General features: G+C 31.8%; 1 protein-coding gene and 1 long non-coding RNA gene across 9 annotated transcripts in view; one reads left to right on the top strand and one right to left on the bottom strand.

Moving 5' to 3' along the window:
- The window catches only part of LOC148628613 (tetraspanin-18B-like), a 47,371-nt gene extending 31,051 nt beyond the window's left edge, over positions 1–16,320 (top strand). For 6 of the 7 annotated variants that reach the window (XM_088591002.1, XM_088591047.1, XM_088591017.1 and 3 more), the window contains 6 exons: positions 514–588; positions 3,221–3,340; positions 4,802–4,898; positions 7,108–7,241; positions 8,381–8,464; positions 9,413–16,320. In XM_088591002.1, the coding sequence (XP_088447128.1) occupies positions 514–588; positions 3,221–3,340; positions 4,802–4,898; positions 7,108–7,241; positions 8,381–8,464; positions 9,413–9,493 (591 nt within the window). In that variant the 3' untranslated portion in view covers positions 9,494–16,320. The remainder of the gene's footprint in view (positions 1–513; positions 589–3,220; positions 3,341–4,801; positions 4,899–7,107; positions 7,242–8,380; positions 8,465–9,412) is intronic. The other variant, XR_015924033.1, reaches the window with a different exon arrangement.
- Positions 1–23,537, bottom strand: part of LOC148628612 (uncharacterized) — a 77,250-nt gene that overhangs the window by 44,258 nt on the left and 9,455 nt on the right. For both annotated transcript variants that reach the window (XR_015924041.1, XR_015924038.1), the window contains exon 2: positions 6,575–6,814. This is a non-coding gene — a long non-coding RNA (uncharacterized LOC148628612). The remainder of the gene's footprint in view (positions 1–6,574; positions 6,815–23,537) is intronic.

Genomic DNA, 23,537 nt, shown 5'->3' with positions numbered 1-23,537 from the left:
GGGTGTTTCTGATTTTTTCCATTTTGCCTGATTCTTATAAAACTTACACTTAAGTGACTTTTAAGTATTGTTGGACTCCATTATGCCATTCCATATTTGTAAGTGTTTTTTTTTAAAGAACATAGTTATTATGGGACTAAAGTTGCTGGGATATTTGTAATTTTGATCAATATTATGAATGATTTTGAAACAATGTCTTTCACCCTCAGTATTGGCTGTAAAATCCCTCAGCACAAATACAGTTTAAACCCAAAGTAAGAGTAACATTTATGTCAAAACCTTCTAATTGCGGGATTGACAATGGGAAAGTAAATTTGGTACATGCCTACTGTTTTTTTTTTCTCCAGGGCTGTTTTTATTAGGGAGATCAATGCAAAACCCTCTGCAATGCTTGATCTGAATACATGTTAAAGAGTTAATTCCTCTCGGAATCAAATTACTGTGTGTATAACATTATCTTTCAACTGGTATTACACATATTATTAAGAATGATTTATTTTTTTCTATTTTCAGTATGGAGTAGTGTTAGTAGCTGTTTTAGGAGCTTTGATAGCTGGTGGAGTTCTTGCATTTTTATTTAAAGATACAGTAAGTTGAAAATGTGTTTGCTGTGATCAAAATTAAGGGGAAATACTTGCTAAATGCAAGTATAGAATTCAATTTTGCTATTTTTTAATACACAAATTTTCACTTGCCATTATGATCTGAATGACCCCAGATTTGTCTGCGAACAACCTTCTGATGTCAGAGAAACAATGTAATTTTACATGGTGATGTCATTAATCTTTATTCAGTATGAAAACAACAGGAAAATCCATTATTTTTGTTCAATGGCATCCACAAGTGTAAATATGTCTATTATTTCCCCTTGTTAAAATCTATATGTATTAATTCAATTCAGAAATAGTCCAAGAAATTCAGATTTAACTAGTATAAACTTTTGGTACTTGTAGAAAAATGATTAAATTCAACCCCTGGTTTAGTACCTATATTACACTTTAAAGTTGATTAATATGAGAATGGTATTAAAGGCTCTTATTGGCCTATAATACAACTGAAAGTTAATTATCAAGTGTTAAAAGTGTTAATTGTGAATCCATAATAGCTTAGAAAAAAATAGACTTCTGAAAGTTCTTGCATTGAAAGGACAAAAGAAATCGCAAAAAAATGATGTTCACACACTAAAAGCAAATTAATATTTACTTAATACATTCATTATTACATATCTTATCATATGTGAAAAAAATTCAAAAACATTGATTCTTGGTTGTTGATAAAGTTTTCTGGATGTAAATATGTTTGAAAAAAAAACAAAAAACAAGAAAATTTAAAATTCTGAGCAGTTTTTGTGATATGCCATATATTAGTGGCACTATTCATTGTGTCATCATTACAAAAAACTTAAGCCACAGAACATTGGGTTTCCTAATATTTTTATATTTTACTATGTTTTGAATAATTTTTATTTTAAGACAACAAATTTGATATTTTTGGGCCATAATCTTAGCATAATGTCCCTTCTCCTTTGTTTATACCATTAGGCTGTCTCTACAGTGAAAAATACCACATATTTTAGGGATTTTAAAATTGTAAAATTTTAAATCAAACCAAAAATAAAGCTTTGATAGTATTTAACTTAAAAAATAATAATTTTGAGATTTTTAAGTTGTTTCAATACCTCTTATCTTTAAATTTTTTATCATCTAAATTCACAATGGTAACATTCTTAAGACATATAGAGTACCAGTCAACTCCTACATGATATCTACATTAGAAGACTAATATACAGTGCTGTTCTTGTCTGAAATTATGGCAAATTTTTTTGGGAAACATTGATCAGTGTCATGTATGCGTTTGATATATCTGTTGTATAGAGGCTATTTGTGCCTTTAATAAAACATAAAAAACAACCAAATTGTTTGATGGAAAGTAAAATAGTATACAACAGAATAATATCATGGTAATTTAGAAAGTAGAAGTTTCCGCTTACAATGTGTCTGGGATAATTCATTGTTACAGTTAATTACACTTGATGTATTATTTAATAATGCTGGTGACTTTGTTCTTTACCATGGTTTAGTAGTTAATTTGTCTATGACTACTACAGGACTTGTACCTTAGTGCACTTGTACTCCATATATCATTACATCAAAGATTTTATTTGGGAAATGGGTGGAGTGGGGAGGCTGAAAAATTATAAAGTGGATATTAATGGATAATTTAAGAACTATCAGCAGTCACTAAATTTTGAAACTGTTGCCAATGTTTGTAGCTTTACATTGTATTGATAATAGATTCACTAGTACCACTAAACGTAGCTGATCTGTCACCAGTGTTGTTACATTTTTGTCTACAGTAAATTAGTTTCTGTATCATACATTCATTCCAAAAATAAAGTTAAGTCTGTCTAAACTGAACTAATTTAAAATGAATTAGGGTCCTGTCACTATGTGGCAGATGCCCTACAGTAATCAGTCTGTTTGTCTTTCTGTCTTTAACAAATTGTGTCGGGGTTGTAACTTTTTTGTCTTTTTGTGTAGGGTTTTATGTTTGGCATGAGAGTAGTTCAGCTCAAGACAATATGCTGTGGTTCATGACCTTTGACCTGGAATGTTGACCTCAAGGTCAAATTAATAATTTTTGCATTTTCTTTTGATGTTTGGCATGAAGGTAGCTCAGCTCAGGACAAGGTGTATCATATCATATTTGGTGACATTTGACCTTGAACTTCATCTTCAAGGTCAAATAATGATTTTTGTATAACTGTGTCTGGGTTGTCTTGTTGAATGTGCATGTATAGCAGTTGTACAGGTTTTTTTTACCAGACTGGGGCCCACAGAGATGGATTCCATCTTAATGATATCTACATGTAGTTATCATTAGTTCAGTTTGTTTTTAGTATAACATTGAATTCAGTATGATTGGTCGTCATTTATAGATATGCATGTGCTGTTCTGATTCAAAAATTTAAAATCCCATTGATTTTGTTGATTTAAACCATATTACAATTTAAATTTCATTTGGAACATTGTGAAATATTGTAAAAAGTTGCTTAATTCATTGTGTATGTGTTTATTATCCCAATTTATTGCTTTTTTTGCCAAAAAAAAAAAAAAAAAAAACATGGCAAAGATAGATTTCAGTATGTCTTTAGGGATTCAGATTAGTAATGATTCATAGACATTTTAATAACCAGTACTATTTCATATTTCCATTTCAGATATCTTTTTCCATAATAGGTGATATGGAGAGGTCTATTAAAAAAAACTATGGAGTTGAAGTAAGAACAAATTCACATAACCGACTTGTTACTGATGCCTGGGATTCCATGCAGAGGAAGGTATGTGAAATATTTGCATCAAAATAGAAGGACAACTTAGAGACAACAAATCCAAGTTCTGTAAACCGGGAAATTTTCGTGCCATCCATTTTTGTGGTTTATGGGATCAATCTGCTTTCACACAATTTTTAATTAACTATTGTTCTTCAGATGTATTATAATGTTCCTTGAAGAAAATATTCACAACAGTTTAATGTTAGTGGTCTTACCATGAAAATAGAAAAAAAAATTTCACGGTTTTCAATAAATAGCCAAGAAATTAGAAAACAGAGATGATCTACATGCACAATATAGACAACAGAATAGTTTACACTTACAAATACTGAAGATATAAAAGCAAATCAAGATAAACAGCACACAGAAAATGTAATGAACTTGCATTATGAACTCCCACAAAAAATTAGGAGTGACATCAGGTGCTCTAGAACTGATGTGTAAGTGATGGTATAAGTAATTTCAGTTGGATTGATTATGTATTCCCTCATTTTGTTGGGGAGACATTTTAATTTTGCCTTTATTGTCTGCTGTCTGTCTGTCCATCACAGTTGTAAGCACAGCATCTCCAAAACTACTGCACCAAATCTTACAAAACTTTGTAGGAAATTTGGACAAGAGTAGGTAGTTGTGCATATTATCAGGAGTTTATGATCAATTGAATTCCACTCAACAAGTTGCATATTGGAATCACTTTGTCAAGAACAATTAATCTAACATGCACCTTTAGAAGTAGTTTTCATTTGATGCAGGAAATTATTCTCTGGTTTTTATTGTGCGTCATATCGTAACTTTGTTTTCATTTTGATGATATGATCCATAACTTGATAATTAGTTGTGGATATTAACAGAATTGGAAATAGTAGCCTGCCCGCCAGGCCAAGACAGGCTATTTTTTGGTTGGGCTGGCTAATTTTAGCAAAAATCTATATAGCCATATAGTTAATGTAATGAAAAGTTGTATTCAGGACTGGCTAGAATTTGAGTGAGTTTCCTACCCTGTTATTAATAGGAAGAAAATCATATAGTGTTTGGAATGGGGAAATTTTCACCTACACCAAGGTCTAAATTTTGTAATATGTAAAGTTTAAACCTTTGGTATGCCATTGTTATGTCATGCTAACTAGAAACATGGAGCTTGTTTTTTAGTAATACAGATGGTATATCATGAAGAGGCCTCCATGTAGAATTTGTATTGTGCCTCCTCTTTTTGGTTCGGAGACACTTTGTTTTGGTCCTGTCCATCACACTTGTAAGTGCAGTAAAGTGGAACTTCATGAAACTTTGCAGGTAGTGAGGATCCTATATATTTTTTGTGTATACTACCAGGAATAAATTTGTGCATATTACCAAGAATTTATAATCCACAGACTTTTGTGGGAGTTATACCCCTTTGAACTTCGGAAAAGGGAGACATAGGTCTTTTCAGGCAAAAACAAATTTAATTTTTATTTTGTTCTTTTACAGCTGGAATGTTGTGGAGTAGTTGGAAACATGACACATGGGACAAGGTCATGGGGAATATACAAACATGATAGTAACTGGTATAATGACAGAAATGATCGTAAGTTATAAATTTAAAAAGGGGTGTGTTAAAATATCGAAATCAGCTCCAAAAACTAAGTGTTTCAAATAAAATTGAAAGCTGAAACTTACTAGCTGAATATTTGCCTTCATTGAAATACATGTTAAGTTTCATTGCACTTAACTTGAAAATGAAAGTAAAGCAAAATCAGAAAATTTAGCCAAATTGTGGTGACATAACTTTTTTTACAAGACATTTTGTGTAGAAAATACAGAGCTCATTTGTCAAAATTGTATAGAAGCAGTGTTTGTGCCATCATTATGATTCAGTTATGACACAATAGCTTGTAGTTCCTGTAATGTAGGATTCAGATATCATTCTAGCTTTAAAATATGCAAACAGCAAATTTCATAAAGTAAGTTGAATTTTTGACACAACAGTAGGCATAAAATTAGTGTAAGTAAGTCTTCTACTTTAAGCAGGGTAACAAAAGGAATTCAGTTGGTAATATCCGAAAAACATTAATCTCTTAAAAAGAAATAATGTTTTACATAAAGTTCATTTCACCTGAGGTTTCTATTTTTCAAGTTTTTCAAAAAAAATTCTAGCTTGTACACATTATTTAAAAATATTCTATATGTAACTTTATTTTTTTATCTAAGGGATATGTTTGTTTATACCAGTTTCCGACCCCTTGTTATTTACTGAAAATTTTTGCTTCTTTTTGACATGCATATTTTAGAAAAAATAAAAGGTTTGCTAAAGAGTCAAAGCATCTGACCAAAATCTCCTGCAAATGAAAATGTAATGAAGTCAAGCATTTTCCTGAATTTGGCAGAATTTACACATTTTGGCTCCATTTTTCACTTAGATTTTCATTTTATGCTTCCAAGGATGAACTGCAGAAGTATTTTGTTGGTAAAGTAAGCAAACATTTCAATAGATATTAGGTAATATCCATACTGATTATACTCAGTATATTTTAGGGCAGAATTTGATGTCAGGTGACCATACTCCTTTATTCAACATTTTTTTATAAAGGAACAAAGAAACAGGGTAAATAGTTCAAGATAAAAAAAGAGATTTTTTTTATAGTAATGATATGTTATTTTTTACATCCTTTTATTTTTCTATGCAGAATTTAAAAACTCACATAGATACATGTAGACTGTTACTTTAAATTTGACATACTGTGGAGGTACTTTTAATTCATGGATACCAATTTTCGTGGATCAGGAAAGAAACACAAGTTCATAGATTCGTGAATTCGTGGTTTTGAACTTTACAGTATACACTTCAACATGAATCTCTCATTTGTTGGTAACCAAATTTCGTGGTTTGGTCTACCCACTAAAACCACAAAAATTAGTACCCCACGAACAATAGTACTTCCACAACTGTGGACTTCGTTGTAACATATTTATCAATGATTCATGCCTTTATGATAAGGTAACAGTATTATTTTTTCTAAATGTACTAATATTTCCTATTTTGATGTCAAAAAGCCACAAATTAACAAATGAAATAATATTTTTTTTTCTGATGCAGTCTCTTTTGAGTTCATTTTGACATCATGTGACACCCATGATGCTTTAACATGGCAAGTAACCATTGGAGCTTACAACCTCATTGAATTGTATTTGGAATGTACAAAGCAAGAAAATGTATTGGCTATCTTTTTTAAAAATAGTACTCATCAGTAAATTGCCTCTTACCTTAAGTGACATGTTCTCTTGATTTCACCACAGGAAAGGCATCCTTAGAATAGACACAGAAATTCGTTGTTATTAAAAAAAATCCTTTTCTACTTCACTTAATAACACATCTCTGATAACAACACAACTGTATTCCAGTTTCAGCAACTGAATCCAGACTATTATTCCAACTGTGCCTGATACTGATCATATCCTTAAAGCAACTATGTATATCCAATATGTCATTAATGAAGTATTTATCTGAAAAAAGTGAAAAGAATGGTATAAGAATCTACATATATGAGGAATGTTTTAAAAATCCAAAATTACACCTTTTTCCCATTACAATAGGGCAAACTGATGAAAATACCATACTGTTACATACATATACATTACATTTAGATGTAAATTGCTGGAGATAATCAAATTTATTTGTATGAGCTTCAGGAACAGGTTAGATGGTAAAGGTTTCCCCAAGTGATTCTGACTGTTTCTCAGCTAGTATAAATTTGATATTTAAACATTCCAATTTATTGAATTTGCAATTTTTACAGAGGTTCCAATTGTGCCAGAAAGTTGCTGTAAAGCTGATGCTGACTTAGAAATGTGCCAGGGAAAGAAAAATAGAGATGGCCCACCAGGCTGGATTTATCGTGGGGGGCCTGTCAATATTCATCTTAGTATGGATGTAAGTAACATTGATGAAGCTATTCTGCTACATGTTAAGGGTGAAAGATTATTGTGACATTGTTTCTCTACTAAATGTAGCTCTCAGGGTAGTGTGCTTGCCATGAGTGCTGGAGGTCATGGGTTATTATGACATCATTTCTCAGGGTAGTGTGCTTGCCATGAGTGCTGGAGGTCATGGGTTATTTTGACATCATTTCTCAGGGTAGTGTGCTTGCCATGAGTGCTGGAGGTCATGGGTTATTTTGACATCATTTCTCAGGGTAGTGTGCTTGCCATGAGTGCTGGAGGTCATGGGTTATTTTGACATCATTTCTCAGAGTAGTGTGCTTGCCATGAGTGCTGGAGGTCATGGGTTATTATGACATCATTTCTCAGGGTAGTGTGCTTGCCATGAGTGCTGGAGGTCATGGGTTATTATGACATCATTTCTCAGGGTAGTGTGCTTGCCATGAGTGCTGGAGGTCATGGGTTATTTTGACATCATTTCTCAGGGTAGTGTGCTTGCCATGAGTGCTGGAGGTCATGGGTTATTATGACATCATTTCTCAGGGTAGTGTGCTTGCCATGAGTGCTGGAGGTCATGGGTTATTTTGACATCATTTCTCAGGGTAGTGTGCTTGCCATGAGTGCTGGAGGTCATGGGTTATTTTGACATCATTTCTCAGAGTAGTGTGCTTGCCATGAGTGCTGGAGGTCATGGGTTATTATGACATCATTTCTCTACTAAATTTAACTTTCAGGGTAGTTTGCTTGCTTTGAGTGTAGGAGGTTATGGGTTCAACCCCCAGGCCAAGTCACACCAAAGACATTCTAATTGGTAGTAACTGCCTGTATGCCAAGTATGCAGTATTAAAGGGGATAGAGTGATGACTGGTTGTCTTGGAGACGGAATAATATGTCCATTAGGGTGGCAAGCCTACCTGCTAGCCGTTGTTTCTGTGAGATAGCACAAAAAAAACTGAGGAAATATCTACCAAAGGATGTTAAACCATAAGCAATCAATCTATTGGTAATTTTTCAAGCATCCAACGTGAAAAGATGTTAGCAAATTATTGTAAAAATAGACCAGTATATAATGACATTGAAGTAGATACTGCTAGTTTTGAAAGTTAATATTGTCTTTAAAACATTTTTCAGGGTTGCTTTGATAAAGTCATAGGGCATGTACAGCAGTATGCTTTAATCCTTGGAGCTGTAGGGTTAGCAGTTCCTTTGTTTTTGGTAAGTAATTGTTTGTAACTTACAGTGAAACTTGACCAAACCAAACTTTGAATCAAGTGAAAACCTTTTTAAACCAAGCTTTTTAATGTGAACACCAGTCTAAACCAAGCTAGTATGACATTTTTTTTAGTATCTATACAATTTGAACCTGTGTTAACCGAACATCTCACCTCACTGATCTTAATATTTAGTTCTAAAGGGTTTGGTTTAGACAGATTTCACTGTACAAATGTTCTATAGATATTAGTTTCAGAATGCTAAGACAACTAATTTTAAGTCAATTGGCAAATGTACATCTTACATTTATAAATAAATTTGAAGGAATGCTACTATAACAATCAACAAAACAATTTTAAAAAATTTTTCAATGCAAAGTACTATACTGCTTTGTGGAATTTAGGTGTCAATCTCTGTAAGAATCAGGCTGTGAGTGAAACATGGTATGTAAAAACCTATCATTTTGATAGTGTAATTTGATCATTTGCACCATTCAGAATCAAGAAAAACACATTATTTTCCATATCTTTTTGGTAAATTGAGTTGTAATTTCATTGAAATGAACTGAAAATGAACATTTCAAGGGCAGATAACTCTGTCAAAACCTCATTTTTCTAACATTCTCTTGAAAAAAATCTTAACAAATACAGTGATGCAGAGATCAAATAGTGGTAATTTTAAAAAGAGAAATCACTCTTGAGTGATATACTATTGTCAGATTGGTTTTTGACATACATGTTTGTAATGTTCCCCATTTTGCCTGATTCTTACAGAGACTTACACTTACTAATTGTTCTATTATTTACTGAACTGCAATAAGGAATAAAATTGAATTACTCTATCAAAAACTCAGACTTGATGGGTACAAAATACAATAAAATAAACTATGGCTAATGGGAGACAACTCAATCACATTTTGACAAATACTGAATTATTGTTCCTTTTTTGCAGATCGTTGGAGTTATTATTACATTCTGTATGTGCTGTAGGGTTAAAAGAGCCGATGTTGATTTGGAAGAGGAGATCTTTTAATTAAATCCTTTTCTGTCCTAAAACTAAAAAAAAACAGTGTCATGCCAAGTACTCTACGCAGATTCTTGTAATGGAAGACAATTTCAGTTTAAATGTCGACAACAATTTACTCGCTTAATTGCCAGATTCCTTTGTGTCGAACATTGAGGATCTGTGTGGATAAAAGTGGAAAATGGGAGATTTTCGAAATGGAAATGAATTCAAAAATAGATGAGAATTTATGAATTATCAAATTAACAAGATTGAGATAGAAATCTTGTAAAGAAATAATTATGATGCCTAGCATTTCATGCAGCCAACATTCTTATGCAAATACAACACCTAATAAAAGAGAGGAGATTAAAAAAATAAAGCCTAAAACAGAATGCCAAGCTAGAATGAATCAACAGGTAAAGTGAAGTGGTAGTGAGCCTGTTTAGATTAAGCACAGAGAAACTCTGTATCTTGGACATCAATTACACAAAATTTGTGTTTTTAGTCAACCATATAGCCATGCATTTTGCTTTCAGTGCTTTGTATATAGGCTTGGAGTTTGGGTTGTGAGTTTGCTTTTTGATGAATGAGAAAATCTTGATTACTTGTAAACAAATAGTTTCTATGGTGTAGAATTATACAAGTTATACATTCCATTGATTTATGAAAATTTTCCAGATTTTATCTTGTTATAAGTTTGTTCTCATGAATAACTTCAGCTGCTTTAATCGTAGCCAAACACCACTTTTAATAGTTTATATCAAGATGAACATTTGTGTACAGTTATGAAACTTGTAGCTTTTGATTAGAAAAATAGGTATATGTACAGTTTAACTGAAATCAAAGTTGTTTTCTTAATATTGAAATGAATCACAGTTTTTATTTTTTTTTATAAGGAGTGTTTGGAAAAGGCCATTTTAATAAAGGGTTCAAATTTACTTTCAAGAGTGGTAGGTCTTGGACTTGTCAATGGTTTAATGGAGGAAAACCATCAGTTTTCAATAAAGTTTCTTTGAAAAGGATTGAAGTTCATGGATCTTGATGAGTGATTCTTCAAAGGTCCTAGTTAGAAAATGAAGGTCCTGGACCCAGAATGTAGGACTTAGACGTAGGACCACCTCTAATTTGAACCCTTGCTTCTTTTTTATTCTTTATTTTCTTTTCTTGCCACTGATTTCATTCCAGTTTAAGACTTTATTCAAGTGAAAGCTCTGGGAATACTGAACTCTAATTAATGAGCTTGTTTATATTTTAGAAAATATTTTTTTCTGTCTATGAAGAAAGAACCTGAATCACATGGTACACATTTATAGAATTTTCATGTGTGCATCTTGGGCATTGTGGTTATTTCAAATATTCAGAAAAAAATACAAGTCATTCCTTGAAAATTGGTTGATTAATTCATTGTCAACATAGTTAAACTATGTCTATGAAATGATCAACAAAATATTTTGTCCAATCAGAAAGTCTGTTACTTCTGAAATTCAATTTTTGCTTACTATAAGGCCATTGAACTCGATCGTTAACGAAATTTTTACTAAAAATGTATGCCACTGGTGTAAAATACTTTGCCATGTATAGCCAGATCTCAGAAATTACATTATATTTTGCAATCAATTTGTTCATGCAAATCCATTAAGAAATTGTAAATAATGATAGTTGGCACGAAATACTTTTTAAAAATTATCCCACCTAAAGTCAATGATCATCATAATTCCATAAAAAAAAGTAGCAAAAGGCATTCCTGTTTGTCATGTATGATTGTCATGTAAGTGATCAAACTGAGAGAGGCTACTCAAGTTCTCATTATATTATTTTTCTTATTTGCTACAATTTATAAAATAAAGATTTGGACTTGATTTACTTTCATGACACTTCTTGCAGTTGTAGAAATTATCACCATGCTTACTGTATCTAAATTTAAAAATTACAGCCCAATTAAGTTTTAGATGTAGTAAAAGCCATATTGGATAAAAATTGCTACCCTTGTTTTTTTGTTATAGGGTAAAATTTAAAATGTCTTTTTGCTAAAACTGTTCAAATATATTGTCTATATAATTTGTATTCTATAGAAATGCTTTTCTAACTTTTTTCTTATTATGAGATTGCTTCCTTGTAATATGTGACAACAGCATTAACCTATTTAAGTTTTTATTTTTTGTCTTCTATTTCTTTTTATTAAGAATATATGTTGCTTTGTAGAATATCTTCTTTTCAAAAGTCTCGAGAGAAACTACCAAAGATGTCAGTTGTGTAGTTACATAATTAAATATATACTAGGTATTTTAAAAAGTATCATTAGTAATTTCATTTGATTCAACTATTTGATACAAAACTGTTATAGAATATATAACACAATGTATTTAATTTTTTAAAGCAATTATGTGAACCAGCATGATGTTGAAAGGGGGCATAACCCAGTAATCTTATATTGTCAGTAAAAATACACCAGAGCTCTGGTGGTTTTGTCTTTTTAATCTGTCATATTTGGTGAGTGCAATTTACACATAACATTTATTGAAGATGCAACTTAAATCATTTAACAATTCAACGATAATGCAGCCTCCTTAAGTCATTGTAAGCAGATTATTAACAGGCAAGTTTAACCACTGCGAGCAGGTGGAAATTGCAAGTTTCATCTGAGCTGCACTGTAGTTATAGTATAATTTTTTGTTATTATTTCTAATGTAATTAGTTGTCATATTTTTTGTATAATTTGTAAATATCTTCATCTTGCTTTTTTCAGGGAGAAGCTCCTAAGTATATATCCTATTTGCATTTAGTTTAATTGATAATTTACAGTCTAGTCAACCCTGTTTTATTTATATTATTCACATATCATTTTGCACAATTTTTGAATCAAGAAGTACATTATCTATGGACAACAATAATTTTTTGTCTACATTTTGTTGTTTAGAATAGCAGGGAAAACCATGTTCACAAAATTATTGTAAAAAGAGAGACCTGTTAAAAGAACGGATAGAGAGTATTTGAAAAAAAAAGAAACTTGAATTTTCAGCTGCTGGTTCTTTTTTTAACATCAAAAGCAAATTACTTTATACAATGCTCATATTGATACAGTAAAACCTGTCAAAAACCTTCTCACATTGAAAGATTTGTAAGGAAGAGGTTCATACCTGTTAACCTTTGGATCAGTTCATGTTTGAGATTCTCCACCATTGACACTGTTTTATATGGGAGAGTCTCCTCCATTGATACTGTCTCATGTGGGAGATTCTCCCCTACTGATACAATCTCATGTTGGAGATTCTCCTCCATTAATATTGTCTTATGTGGGAGATTCTCCTCCATTGACACTGTCTCATGTGGGCAATTCTCCACCATTGACAGTGTCTCATGTGGGAGATTTTTGTGTAAAGGCAAATATTTGATGCGACTATTCAAGTTTTCAATATTTTTACAGAAAAAATGGTAATTTTAGCAAAAAAACTGTGTACAAATCTTACATTATTATGTGGGAAATTCTAAATTTTTCATTGACTTTGTGGGAGTCTCCCCTTAATGTGGACAAGTTAACAGGTATGGAACTAAGTGTTGGGTTTACGCAGATTAAAAAGGCAGCAAGTTCGATAGGATGGGACTGAGAGATGTGTTTGGTTTTAACAAGTTTTGGGGGTTTATTCAGGGTTTGGTTTAGACAGGTTTTCTTGTTCATTTTACTCCAAGCATTGGACTTATGTATGTTTTAGATTGCTAGAAGTAGGTAAACAAATGTCTCAAATATAAATATGTGTTAAATTATATTCAGTTATATATGTCACCTCATATAAAGCATAGCATGACACACAGAATCTAAGTAAGCAATTTGTATATTGTTACGATCATCAAGACCTGAAAACTAAGATACGGAATATGATTTGTAAAAGAAATATGTATGTGAAAAATTTTGATTCAAATTGGTTGTAAAAAATTTGTTAGAATGTGTTATTTTTTTGTTTTTCTTTTGTATTATTTTCCTGTGATAAGTGAATATACCTCTTTTTTCGGCCAGATAGATATTTACACAGATTATTCTTCTTGCTATGACACCATTTGATATTTTGACATTGTCTATTTTTGAGGTCATTCTGAGAAAAACCATATGTTTTTAAAGTTTTTGTCAATATTCGAAGCATCATATTTGAATTTTGAAATATATTTTTAGTCCAATATGTGATTTAAAACAAGTAACAAGATAAAGAAAAGCCTTCAGTAAAAAATATAAAAAAAATTTCAATGCAATTTCTGGACATGAATTCATTTTTTCAATATTCATTTAGAAAATTGAAAATTTATAACTGTGATTCCTAAGACATGTTGTGAGTGTCGTGTTTTTTTTTTTATTTGTTACTATTTTTTCGTTGTTATATCATTAAGATTTCTTTAAAGTTTACGGTGGTTAGTGACATTATACCGGGTAAGTAGAGTAAATTGTTCTTTATGAAAACAAATATTTAAGATTGTAAAGAAAAGGGATGTTGGAGCTACATGTATGTGTTTTAGAAAGAGGGTTTAAGGACACCCAATATGCTGGGCATTAAATTTGGTTATTTGAAAAAAAGCAGCTTAATATTTTATGCCTTGCATCAACTGCAACTTAACTATGCCACTATCTTGGGAGGCAGCATAAGACTTATTGCTAACATCATCTTTACTTTGAATCTTACATATGTACATGTATACTTAAATACGGGAAAATATTTCATATTTCTGTAGTAATATCATGAAAGAAGTAATTTTTGCTATTTTCAAAACTGACAACACGAAAAAAAAAAGTATCCTCAAAATTGATTTTTTTTTCTACATAACACATTTTATTTTTTAAATCACAAAAACTAGTACCTGCAAAAAATGTCCATATGATGAAATCTACAAAATTAGAAACTGTAAAAATTACCACATGTACATGTACCGTGTTGTTTTTAATACAGATAAAGTTTCTTGTTTATAACATAGCTACTTTATTATTTGGGGATTAAACATTTTGCATCAGTGGTTCAAAGTAATTACCTAATGGAATAACCATACACTGTTATTCTTTAGCTCCAGAATGAACAGAATGAAGAGTCCTGCATGTTTATGTTTGACAATATATAGGGGAGATTTATTTGTGCCATAGATTAATTTAACTAGCTAATTTCTTGAAAAGTAATTACTTAAAATTTTGAAAAAAATTAAATGATCTGATTGGGCAGAGTTAGACTTCTCATAATTTTTAGATTAGAAAATTTCCTTGTTTTTATCTTTAGCATACTTGAAAAATTGTACGATAATGTTTACTTGTTTTTTTTTTTTTTTTGGGGGGGGGGGGGTTGGGGGGGTATGGGAAGAAGAGGATGGTTTTGTCAATATATTGTTTTATAATAGTAGTTGTACAAGAACCCTTTTTCAAGTTTTTGTACACAATTAAGAGACTGTCCATGTAGAAGCCAGGCAGTTCCTATGATATGCATGGCACACGGTAAATTTTATCCCACTGATTTTTTTGTTCCATTGTAATGTTTATATCTTATGTATGTCAAATAGAACAATGATTTTTTTAAAATCAACAATGGATGGCTCAGAAAATGAGTTTAAAGTTCCCTAGTAAAGCAAACAACTTTGCACAAAATGGAAGAGTTACCTCCTTTTTCAATAAATTTCAATGTTTTTTATAGAACTCTTTTCTCTTTTACCGTTGCAGTTAATGAAAAACCAACATTTTAAGGACGCATTTGCAATGTGAAATAGATGGAAATATTTTGAAAACAAAATTTGTCATGTGCCACCCACTGGCTGATTTTTCACTTGGACGCCCTCTTAAATGTATTTCTCTAGTTTTATCATGTATAGTTATTGCTATTGTCAATTAAGAATGTGGTTTTCTTTTTATGAAAATTGAAGCAGAGATCTTTAAGCTTTGAGGTTTCACATGTTAAATGTAATTATTAATGTTTTCATGTACAGTTCTACGCAGCAACCATTTTCATTTTTTTTTAAATCACAAAAAAACCACATTCCTTTTTTCATACAGGGAAATATACCAACATGTGTAAATTATGTAAAGTCAAAAAATCATTGTAAATTTCATTATTGTTAAACAATCAGTTTCATCCTATTTTAGTTTTCACAAAGGAAGAGGGGCATTAAAGGCTCTTATTGGCCTAAAATACAACTCAAAATTAATCATCGAATGTTAAAAGCTTGAATCATGATTTGGAGGCTTGAATTCATAACAGCTTAGAAGAGATGAGGACTTCTGAAAATTCTTGCATTAAAAGGACATAAGAATTGCTTGAAGTTTGCCAAAAATCAGATATTTCTTTCCTTTGGAATTTTTTGGTTACTTTCTGGTCACATTTCTGGCTTAAAAATGATGTCCACACTCAAGAAACACCTTATTTGTATAGAATACATTCATTATAACATAGTTTTTCATATGTGAAAATATAAAGTTGAATGTTAAGTTGTGTCTCGGGTGTGATGTAAATGTAAAAAAAAACACAATAAACAATTCTCAGCAGTTTCTGTTAAATGATGTATAAATATGGCACCATTGTCATATAATTACAATGAACTGAAGCCAAAGAACATTCATGATCCTAATATTTATATATTTTACTATATTTTGAACAACTTTCATGTTAATACAACATGGTTGATATTTTTTGGCCATTTTCAGAGCCTATTTTCAGAGCCTAATGCCCCTACACCTTTAGATGATTTTTTAGCAGTTTTTAAATATGATAAAAATCAGAAAATATGTTGACTACATCTTGTGTGAGCACTGTCATTCAGTTTGTTAATTGCCTGAAAAGTTGTATTTTTTTTGTAATCATTTTCTTGTCAATGAAATAAAAGTATTTTATTATCTACATTATAGGTTTCAATAGTACTAACATCCTCCCTCATAGAGAGGAATTGCCTTAGCACCCCCTTTTATGCTTGAAAAGTTTGGTTGGTTATATTAAAAAAAAACTGAAAATCATTGGAGCTAGCCCCTTAGACCAGTCATGGACCCATTTAGAAATTCCTGATTTGCCAGTGTCTCTATTATAAGTCCAGGGTATCTATGGTTTGAATGTAAAAAAATAATGTTAAGAAATAGAAGCAAAACAGTATAAAAAAGAAACCAAACAAACTTAAGAAAAATAAATTAGATGTGCTGTCACAACTCAAACATAATTAGATGTGCTGTCACAACTCAAACATAATTAGATGTGCTGTCTCAACTCAAACAAAATTTGATGTGCTGTCACAACTCAAACATAATTAGATGTGCTGTCACAACTCAAACAAAATTTGATGTGCTGTCACAACTCAAACATAATTAGATGTGCTGTTACAACTCAAACAAAATTAGATGTGCTGTCTTAACTCCAACATAATATAGTTGGTTTAAAAATTGTAAGTGAATTGTCACATAATTTGATATCACAACCCTTTTCTCTTCTGAAGCCATTATTTATGACAATTTTTACACTGATGAAGAACGAGTATGGTGAAACTCAACAAATACACCAGCGTTTAGCCTAAATCCAAAATTGTAATTCCTTTTCAGTTAACATACTCTGAAAAGTGATAAAATCCATGGTAACAGAACATGACAATTCTTCAAAATCAAACTAAATACAAAACACACACCTCATGACTATGGACAGGCGGTAGGATTAAACTAGCTTGATAAGGCCTTAACCACCCCCTTTTATCTAAGGTCAAACAATGAAATGGAACAATAAACATACACACTATTAAATTCATCCAATTCTCTTCATTGAATACCCTCAACATACACCATATATACAAAATGAGATATCAATGCACATAGTTACTGGAAGTTAGCTCAGAACGTATTAAAGAATGACTTTACCATCCAAACTGCCAGCTTTAGGAAAATTGCTCACTACAATTTTTGAGTAGTAAAGTCGAGTACTAAATAGACAAGCTTCTAATGACTTCATTTTTACGTGGGGATGCAATTTGTGGTCGTGTATCTCTATTTGCGAAAATAAGGTTAAAAAAAGAAGTCAATAGTTTGAAAATCGTATTCTTTACGAATAAATCTTTTAAGATCAGTTGATAAACCAACAGGATTTTGTTTGAAAAAATGTGCTTTATAGAATGTATTTCCATGATCTTATAAGAAACCATTGTCAATGTAAACAGTGCAATATCCTAACCTGCAAGATGAGGAATATATATTAATTTTAAGTCATCGTACAAGACGAATAACCAACAATTATCTGGGTCAGAAGTAGCACACTATGGTATCTAAGAGGACTTGTGACAACTTTTACCAATATATTGTGCAAAGAAAAAGTACTATGGGTTTATTCTATTAAAAATAGTCTATTCAAATATTTCATGAATCTTATATTTGACAGTTTTAGGAACCATGAGACAATACCGGTAGTTATTATAACATGACAAAAATATATTTTGGAGTCAAACAGACTCAAACGAAATACCTGTTCTTTAGCATTGATTGGTGATTTACTGTTTATGTCCTTTTAAAATAAAACTTCCCTCAGCTTTTCACCCAAAAATATCTGATCAACCATCCAACTCTAAAGAATTACGAGTTTTGTACTTTTCCTGTGTATGATTCTTCACAGTTTTAGTAAAAATGTAACGTTTTTTTTTTATATAGAAAAATGATTTTAAATTTGCCTCTGTGGTGAGAATCCTCTGGAAAGTGATACAGACACACAAAACTTTATTCCATATTACATTGTTTTGGTATGAATACCAACGTACCGATTTTTTTCTTCCTTACTTGCTTACTTTTTAAAGAACCTACACTATCATACCGTTACCTTTTAACGATTTGGACGTATTGGAATCGTCCGATTGTTCACGCTTCGGTTTTATAGTTTTAAAACTAAATGTCACCCATGATTGGTGTGCATTACAATAAAGTTCGATGTATAAAATATACTTTTGTGGTGCACGTAGATTTTTCTTTCGACAAGAAAAAATGCAATGATTTAGTCAGATGAGCTGCTTTTAAATTAGAGTTGTCTTTCTTTATCTGTTCATTCGAAAACAAACTGTGACACTTTTGAAAGCTTTGTTTGTTTGTTGGGGTTTAACGTCCGAGCAGCAATATTTCAGCTATATTCAGACAATGAACATGAAATGAAAAAAAAAGAATGGGTCACAAGGATAATAGGGTCGACAAATTTTGATTGAAAGCGTGAACCCATTTAAATCAAAGTCTGAAGTCTTCAAAGTCGCTAATCGTTTAATATCGGTCACTGATTTTGGCTTACAGTCAACATCCGAAATAGCAAGAATGAGATGTGCTCAAAAATCGGATGACTTCCGATAAATATTTGTTCCCTTGATATTATTACTCAACCGTGATGACCCGTATGGTTCCAATAACTCGGAACTAGATTAAACAACTGGAAATGGCTATATATATAGGTATCGGGGTCCTGAAAATATATATGACCTATATATATAGTCAATTGTAACGAGCCCCTGTGTTTGAATCGGAAACTGGGTAATATTATATAAATTCAATGCTAACCGATCATTTCATCTTTTAATGTAAACTGCCCGTTCTCATACAAGCAAAAGAAAAACACTTATAGATATGTGTATGAATTCTTTTAAAGAGGTACGTTGTAGCGATATTTTTGGGTCGTTGTGATATTGACCAGGGAACCAGATTAGGAACCATATTAAACAACTGGTAATGAATATTCATAGATCGGGGCCGTGCTATTGTATATGTCATATAAAGTCTTGTAATGAGTCCCTGTGCCAGAATCAGAAACTGGGCAATGTTCAATGCTAACTTCCCGTTTTCACACAAGCAAAAAAACACACGTAGAACACACGTTTGATTATTAAGAGGTACATTTTTATCTCATATGAAGCTAAAACTGTGACCCTGTGGCGAAGATCTGCAGCATTACTTGGCGTATAACAATATATTTATGCAAATCATATGCGAATATTATGTACTGAATTACGAGGGCAAAAAGTCCCTAACAATATTAGCGACTTAAAAATACGTATAACATACATAGTTTTAGAAAGAAAAGGTTTTAAGACATGGTTTTCATATTCTTAAAAATTGTTAGTATGATCAATTTTTCAAGTTAACAGATTATGAAGTTCACATTCCTATAAGGTCAATAAATAAAACAAATGTCAGTGTTCTATTAGTTGAAATGCTGGAAAAGATGTTTGTACTGATACTATGTTTAAGTATATTTTGACCAGTCGCTTACATCAATAATAAAGTATTATTGCGTATTGAGTTTTCATATTGGCTTAGTTATTGGTCCGAGGCTAGCCATATTGGATTAAGGCGTAGCCGAAGTCCAATATTTCTAGCCGAGGACCAATAACTCAGCCAATATGGAAAACCTTACGCAATTTTACCTTTATTAACTAACTAGTCCAATACACTAGGCCAATATTGGTTTTAGCCAGTCAAATATGGCGTATTGGACAGGTAAAAGTCGTATTAGACGGCTAAATCCCGTATTGATTGCTATATCCCATATTGGCGCACTTTTGTGTATTGTATTGTATTGGCAATTTTATTCATATTTAGGCAAATATTCGAACGTTAGTCAACAATGGGGGTAAATAGGTCTAACTGAATGAATGAAACAATAAATGTTCCAACATCTTTTGGTTGAATTATTGAGATATACATTTTTTAAAAATAAATCGAGCTATCATATTTTCTAAATGAATATATTTTTTGACTGGTTTTAGTGAAAAAAATTCTGGCTGGAACTTTTCCTGTACTTTTTCTGTAGTAGAATATAACCAGAATCAAAGAGTTTATATCTCCAGTGGGCATCTTCATTTGAATTTTTATTTTCTATAAATCTCTAAGAGGCCTACTGAAGAATTTCCAATCAAAAATATTTGGGATTTCCTATTATATATCTTGATATATTTTGACTGGTTATAGTGTAAAAATTCTGGCGGGATTAAGAAATGCATGAATCACCTATTCTAAGCCTCTACTTAATTTTTAGGCAGAGCTGTACTTAAGACATGGGCTCAGTCCCACAAAACTTGAAATATAACTTAAGTCTTAGAAAATTCTCTACTTTTAGTGATGTCATCAATTTCAAAGATTTTGATTGGCGTTACCATGAAAGTTAAGAATATTCTCTGACTGAAGTATTTCATACCTTTTGTGGCACCGGGGCCTGCTGTTCCATCAATAGCAAGCACGCTCTGCTTCGTTTAAAACTCCCGCCATGTTGGTTTTATGTCAAAGCCATTTCGAGACAGAATGATTCGATTAACTAGTTAGGTAACCGAGGACTTGGACATTGAATAAACTAAGTTATATGTAGTTATTCCGTCATTATAAAACTCTTACGTTCTGAAGAGTTCCACGAAAGATGGAAACAGTTTCGAGGAGGTAGACCTAGGGTAAGGAAATAACTCTTAAAATCAGTGATAATTTTATGTTTGTATCATATTCAATTTTATCAAAACCTATCGAAGTTTCATTTCATTACTTTGTTGCTAACATGAGATTGGTGCAAAATCCTAAATACAACCGTTCCAATGACTTGTAAGAGTTGTGCCCCTTATCCTAGGTCTACCTCCTAAAATGGTGGAACAAACAAAACAACAACGGTGGAACAAAATTGAATTTCTAGAATAAAGGCTCGTCTAAAAGAATAATGCAATAACGATAAAAATGCCAGAAATATGATATTATAGGTCATGTAGAAAAATTATAGTTTTTGAAATACCAAGAGAGTTTGTAGTCTTGGGTCTGTTCGATATGTTGGCATTTAAATTGGAGAAATTATTAATTCATATTGTACACAACTGTTCGAAAGGAGCAATTAATTAAAACAACTCCATTTTTGACAGCAAAGATAACAATAGAACATTTTGCCAAATCAGATGGAATCGATCTCTCATGAGGTGTTCAACAAAATTGAAATTGTTGTCTTTATCTAAAGCGCAAACAGCAGGATCTAAGATTCCTTGTAAAATTGTGCGCTAAATTGGCAACTAATATAATTTGTACAGAAACACTGTGAGTTTTAATGTATCAATTTACAAATTAGTGTCCGAATCATTTAGTTATTTTCCGTCATACTGGCGCTAAATGCACTTATGGTAACACGTCGTATGAAATCATTGGAGTCAATACAGGAATATTGGAAACAAGTAAAAAGAGACAATATCATATTCATCACTGTGTTTGCATTAACAATTAAAGAAATGGAAATTTACTCGTCAGTTCTATCAAAAGGTTAACCCCTCAGGTTAGTATTGAGTGCTTCTCTTGTAATTGGAAAGTGATCATCAAAGCGGCGCTGTTCCATTTCTGAGTTTCTGAGATAATGAAGAGGATTTCGTAGTTAAGTTTTAGTAGAACCAGTGGGTAACTGTTCCGCCTGCAGTAATTGGTGTAATACTCAATAGAATATGAAAAATGGAAATTAATTTTAGTTACAGATCAGCAATGAGATGTGCTTTAGGCAACTAATAACTTTGAATGGAAATACTAATGCGGTGGTATTATTACAGCACCATCCTTTAATATGTAATATGTGTATTCAAGAAAAAAAAAGAGAAAATGTTGACTATGATAAAGACAAGCTTGAACAGTTTAGTTTCTGCAAAACTGTTGCATAATTCTTAAAATAGATCAAAGACCCTTTCATTTTCGTGATGTTCGGGCTTGTACAATGAAATGATAATTTGTGTGAGAGATGAAACGTTTGAAGCTCCATCTTAGAGAGAAAAATGCCAAGCCTTTTTAAGTTTTACTGTACGTTTGATGAAAAAAAGAGGAAATTTAGAAAAAAAAAAAACAAAACAATCAAACCAAAGAACAAGAACAAGAAGGAACAAATGAAATACAATTAAATTGACAAAATTAACATTGCCCCTCCATAACGATTAATGATGGCATGATGGCTGGCAAGAATCTACCGACGTTAGGCAATTTCTTTCCAAGAGTTAAGAATTTTTTTTGGCGTTACCGAGCAAGTCCTACAATGCAAGAGGGACGATTTTATTGTGCAAACACTTTAACAAAACAACTTTAAAGTGTTGTCATCAGTTTTTGTAAAAAAGTTTTTTTTAAAAAAGACCGAAATACGATACTTCTCCATGGTGCCTGTGTGTGTGTGTTTTTTTTTTTTTGCTTGCTTAAATGGAGCAAAGTGGGGACAGGCTTCTTAAAAATACACGCAACTTTGATTTTAAATTTACCACATGCATACAAGTATGACGACTACTAAGTATAATTTTAACGTAAAAAGCCCAAAATGGTTGTCATAAGAATAATTATATTTTATTATGGTATTTGTTTAACATCTCTCAGCATTGCTTCGGAAATTTTTTTTTTTTTTTGGTATGGAACGCAGATCGGGATAATTTTGCTCTACGATTTTTTAACCTCTTTTGAAAATTGATTGTGATATGTCCAATTATGCCAGTAACGTTGTACTTATGAACGTTTTCTCTTTCTTGTAGTTTTTACCGCTTTTTCTTTGGTCAGCTGGTTAGGCTAGCTTTCATCCCCGGCTAGGACGAAACAGTATTATTACTTCTGTGAACTATTGATAAAATCGGTCGATATCAACGCTGGATGATCCTGACCAAATGAAAAGTCAACATTAAAAAAGAGGTTAGAAAATTAGCAAAACCAATTTGTCTTTGGAACTTTGACACTTTACTGACAGTCAAACGAGATTATCGTGCGGCTTCCGTGCAAGCTTTCATCACTATCTTTCGGAGTTGATTTTAGAGAAATACTTCGAAATTTAATTCGTCTGACCGTACATCTTAATACCATGCAAATACGTGACGCGTTAAAATAGAGCGTGCTAAAATATTGACAATTCAATAGAATTTTGCCGCTTGAAATACAAAGAAAAGCACCTAGTTGGAAAGATAAGTGAGAATTTACCGAATGACTGACACGTACGTGATATTTCGGAAATAGTTTCCAATGAGTTTTATATCAATCATTTACAAGAGGAAATGTACCATTTATAAGAATATAATCGTTCTGTCAAAATCATTTTCATTTCTCGCTTTAAAAATATGATTATGGAACAGTAATTATAAATGAATT

The sequence above is a fragment of the Perna viridis genome, chromosome 1 (assembly GCF_037379345.1).
Source record: "Perna viridis isolate PV_CMFRI_1.1 ecotype Kerala chromosome 1, ASM3737934v1, whole genome shotgun sequence".
In the NCBI taxonomy this organism is placed as follows: domain Eukaryota; kingdom Metazoa; phylum Mollusca; class Bivalvia; order Mytilida; family Mytilidae; genus Perna; species Perna viridis.
The sequence above is the reverse complement of the archived record's forward strand: the minus strand, read 5'-3'. Positions and strand labels throughout refer to the sequence as shown.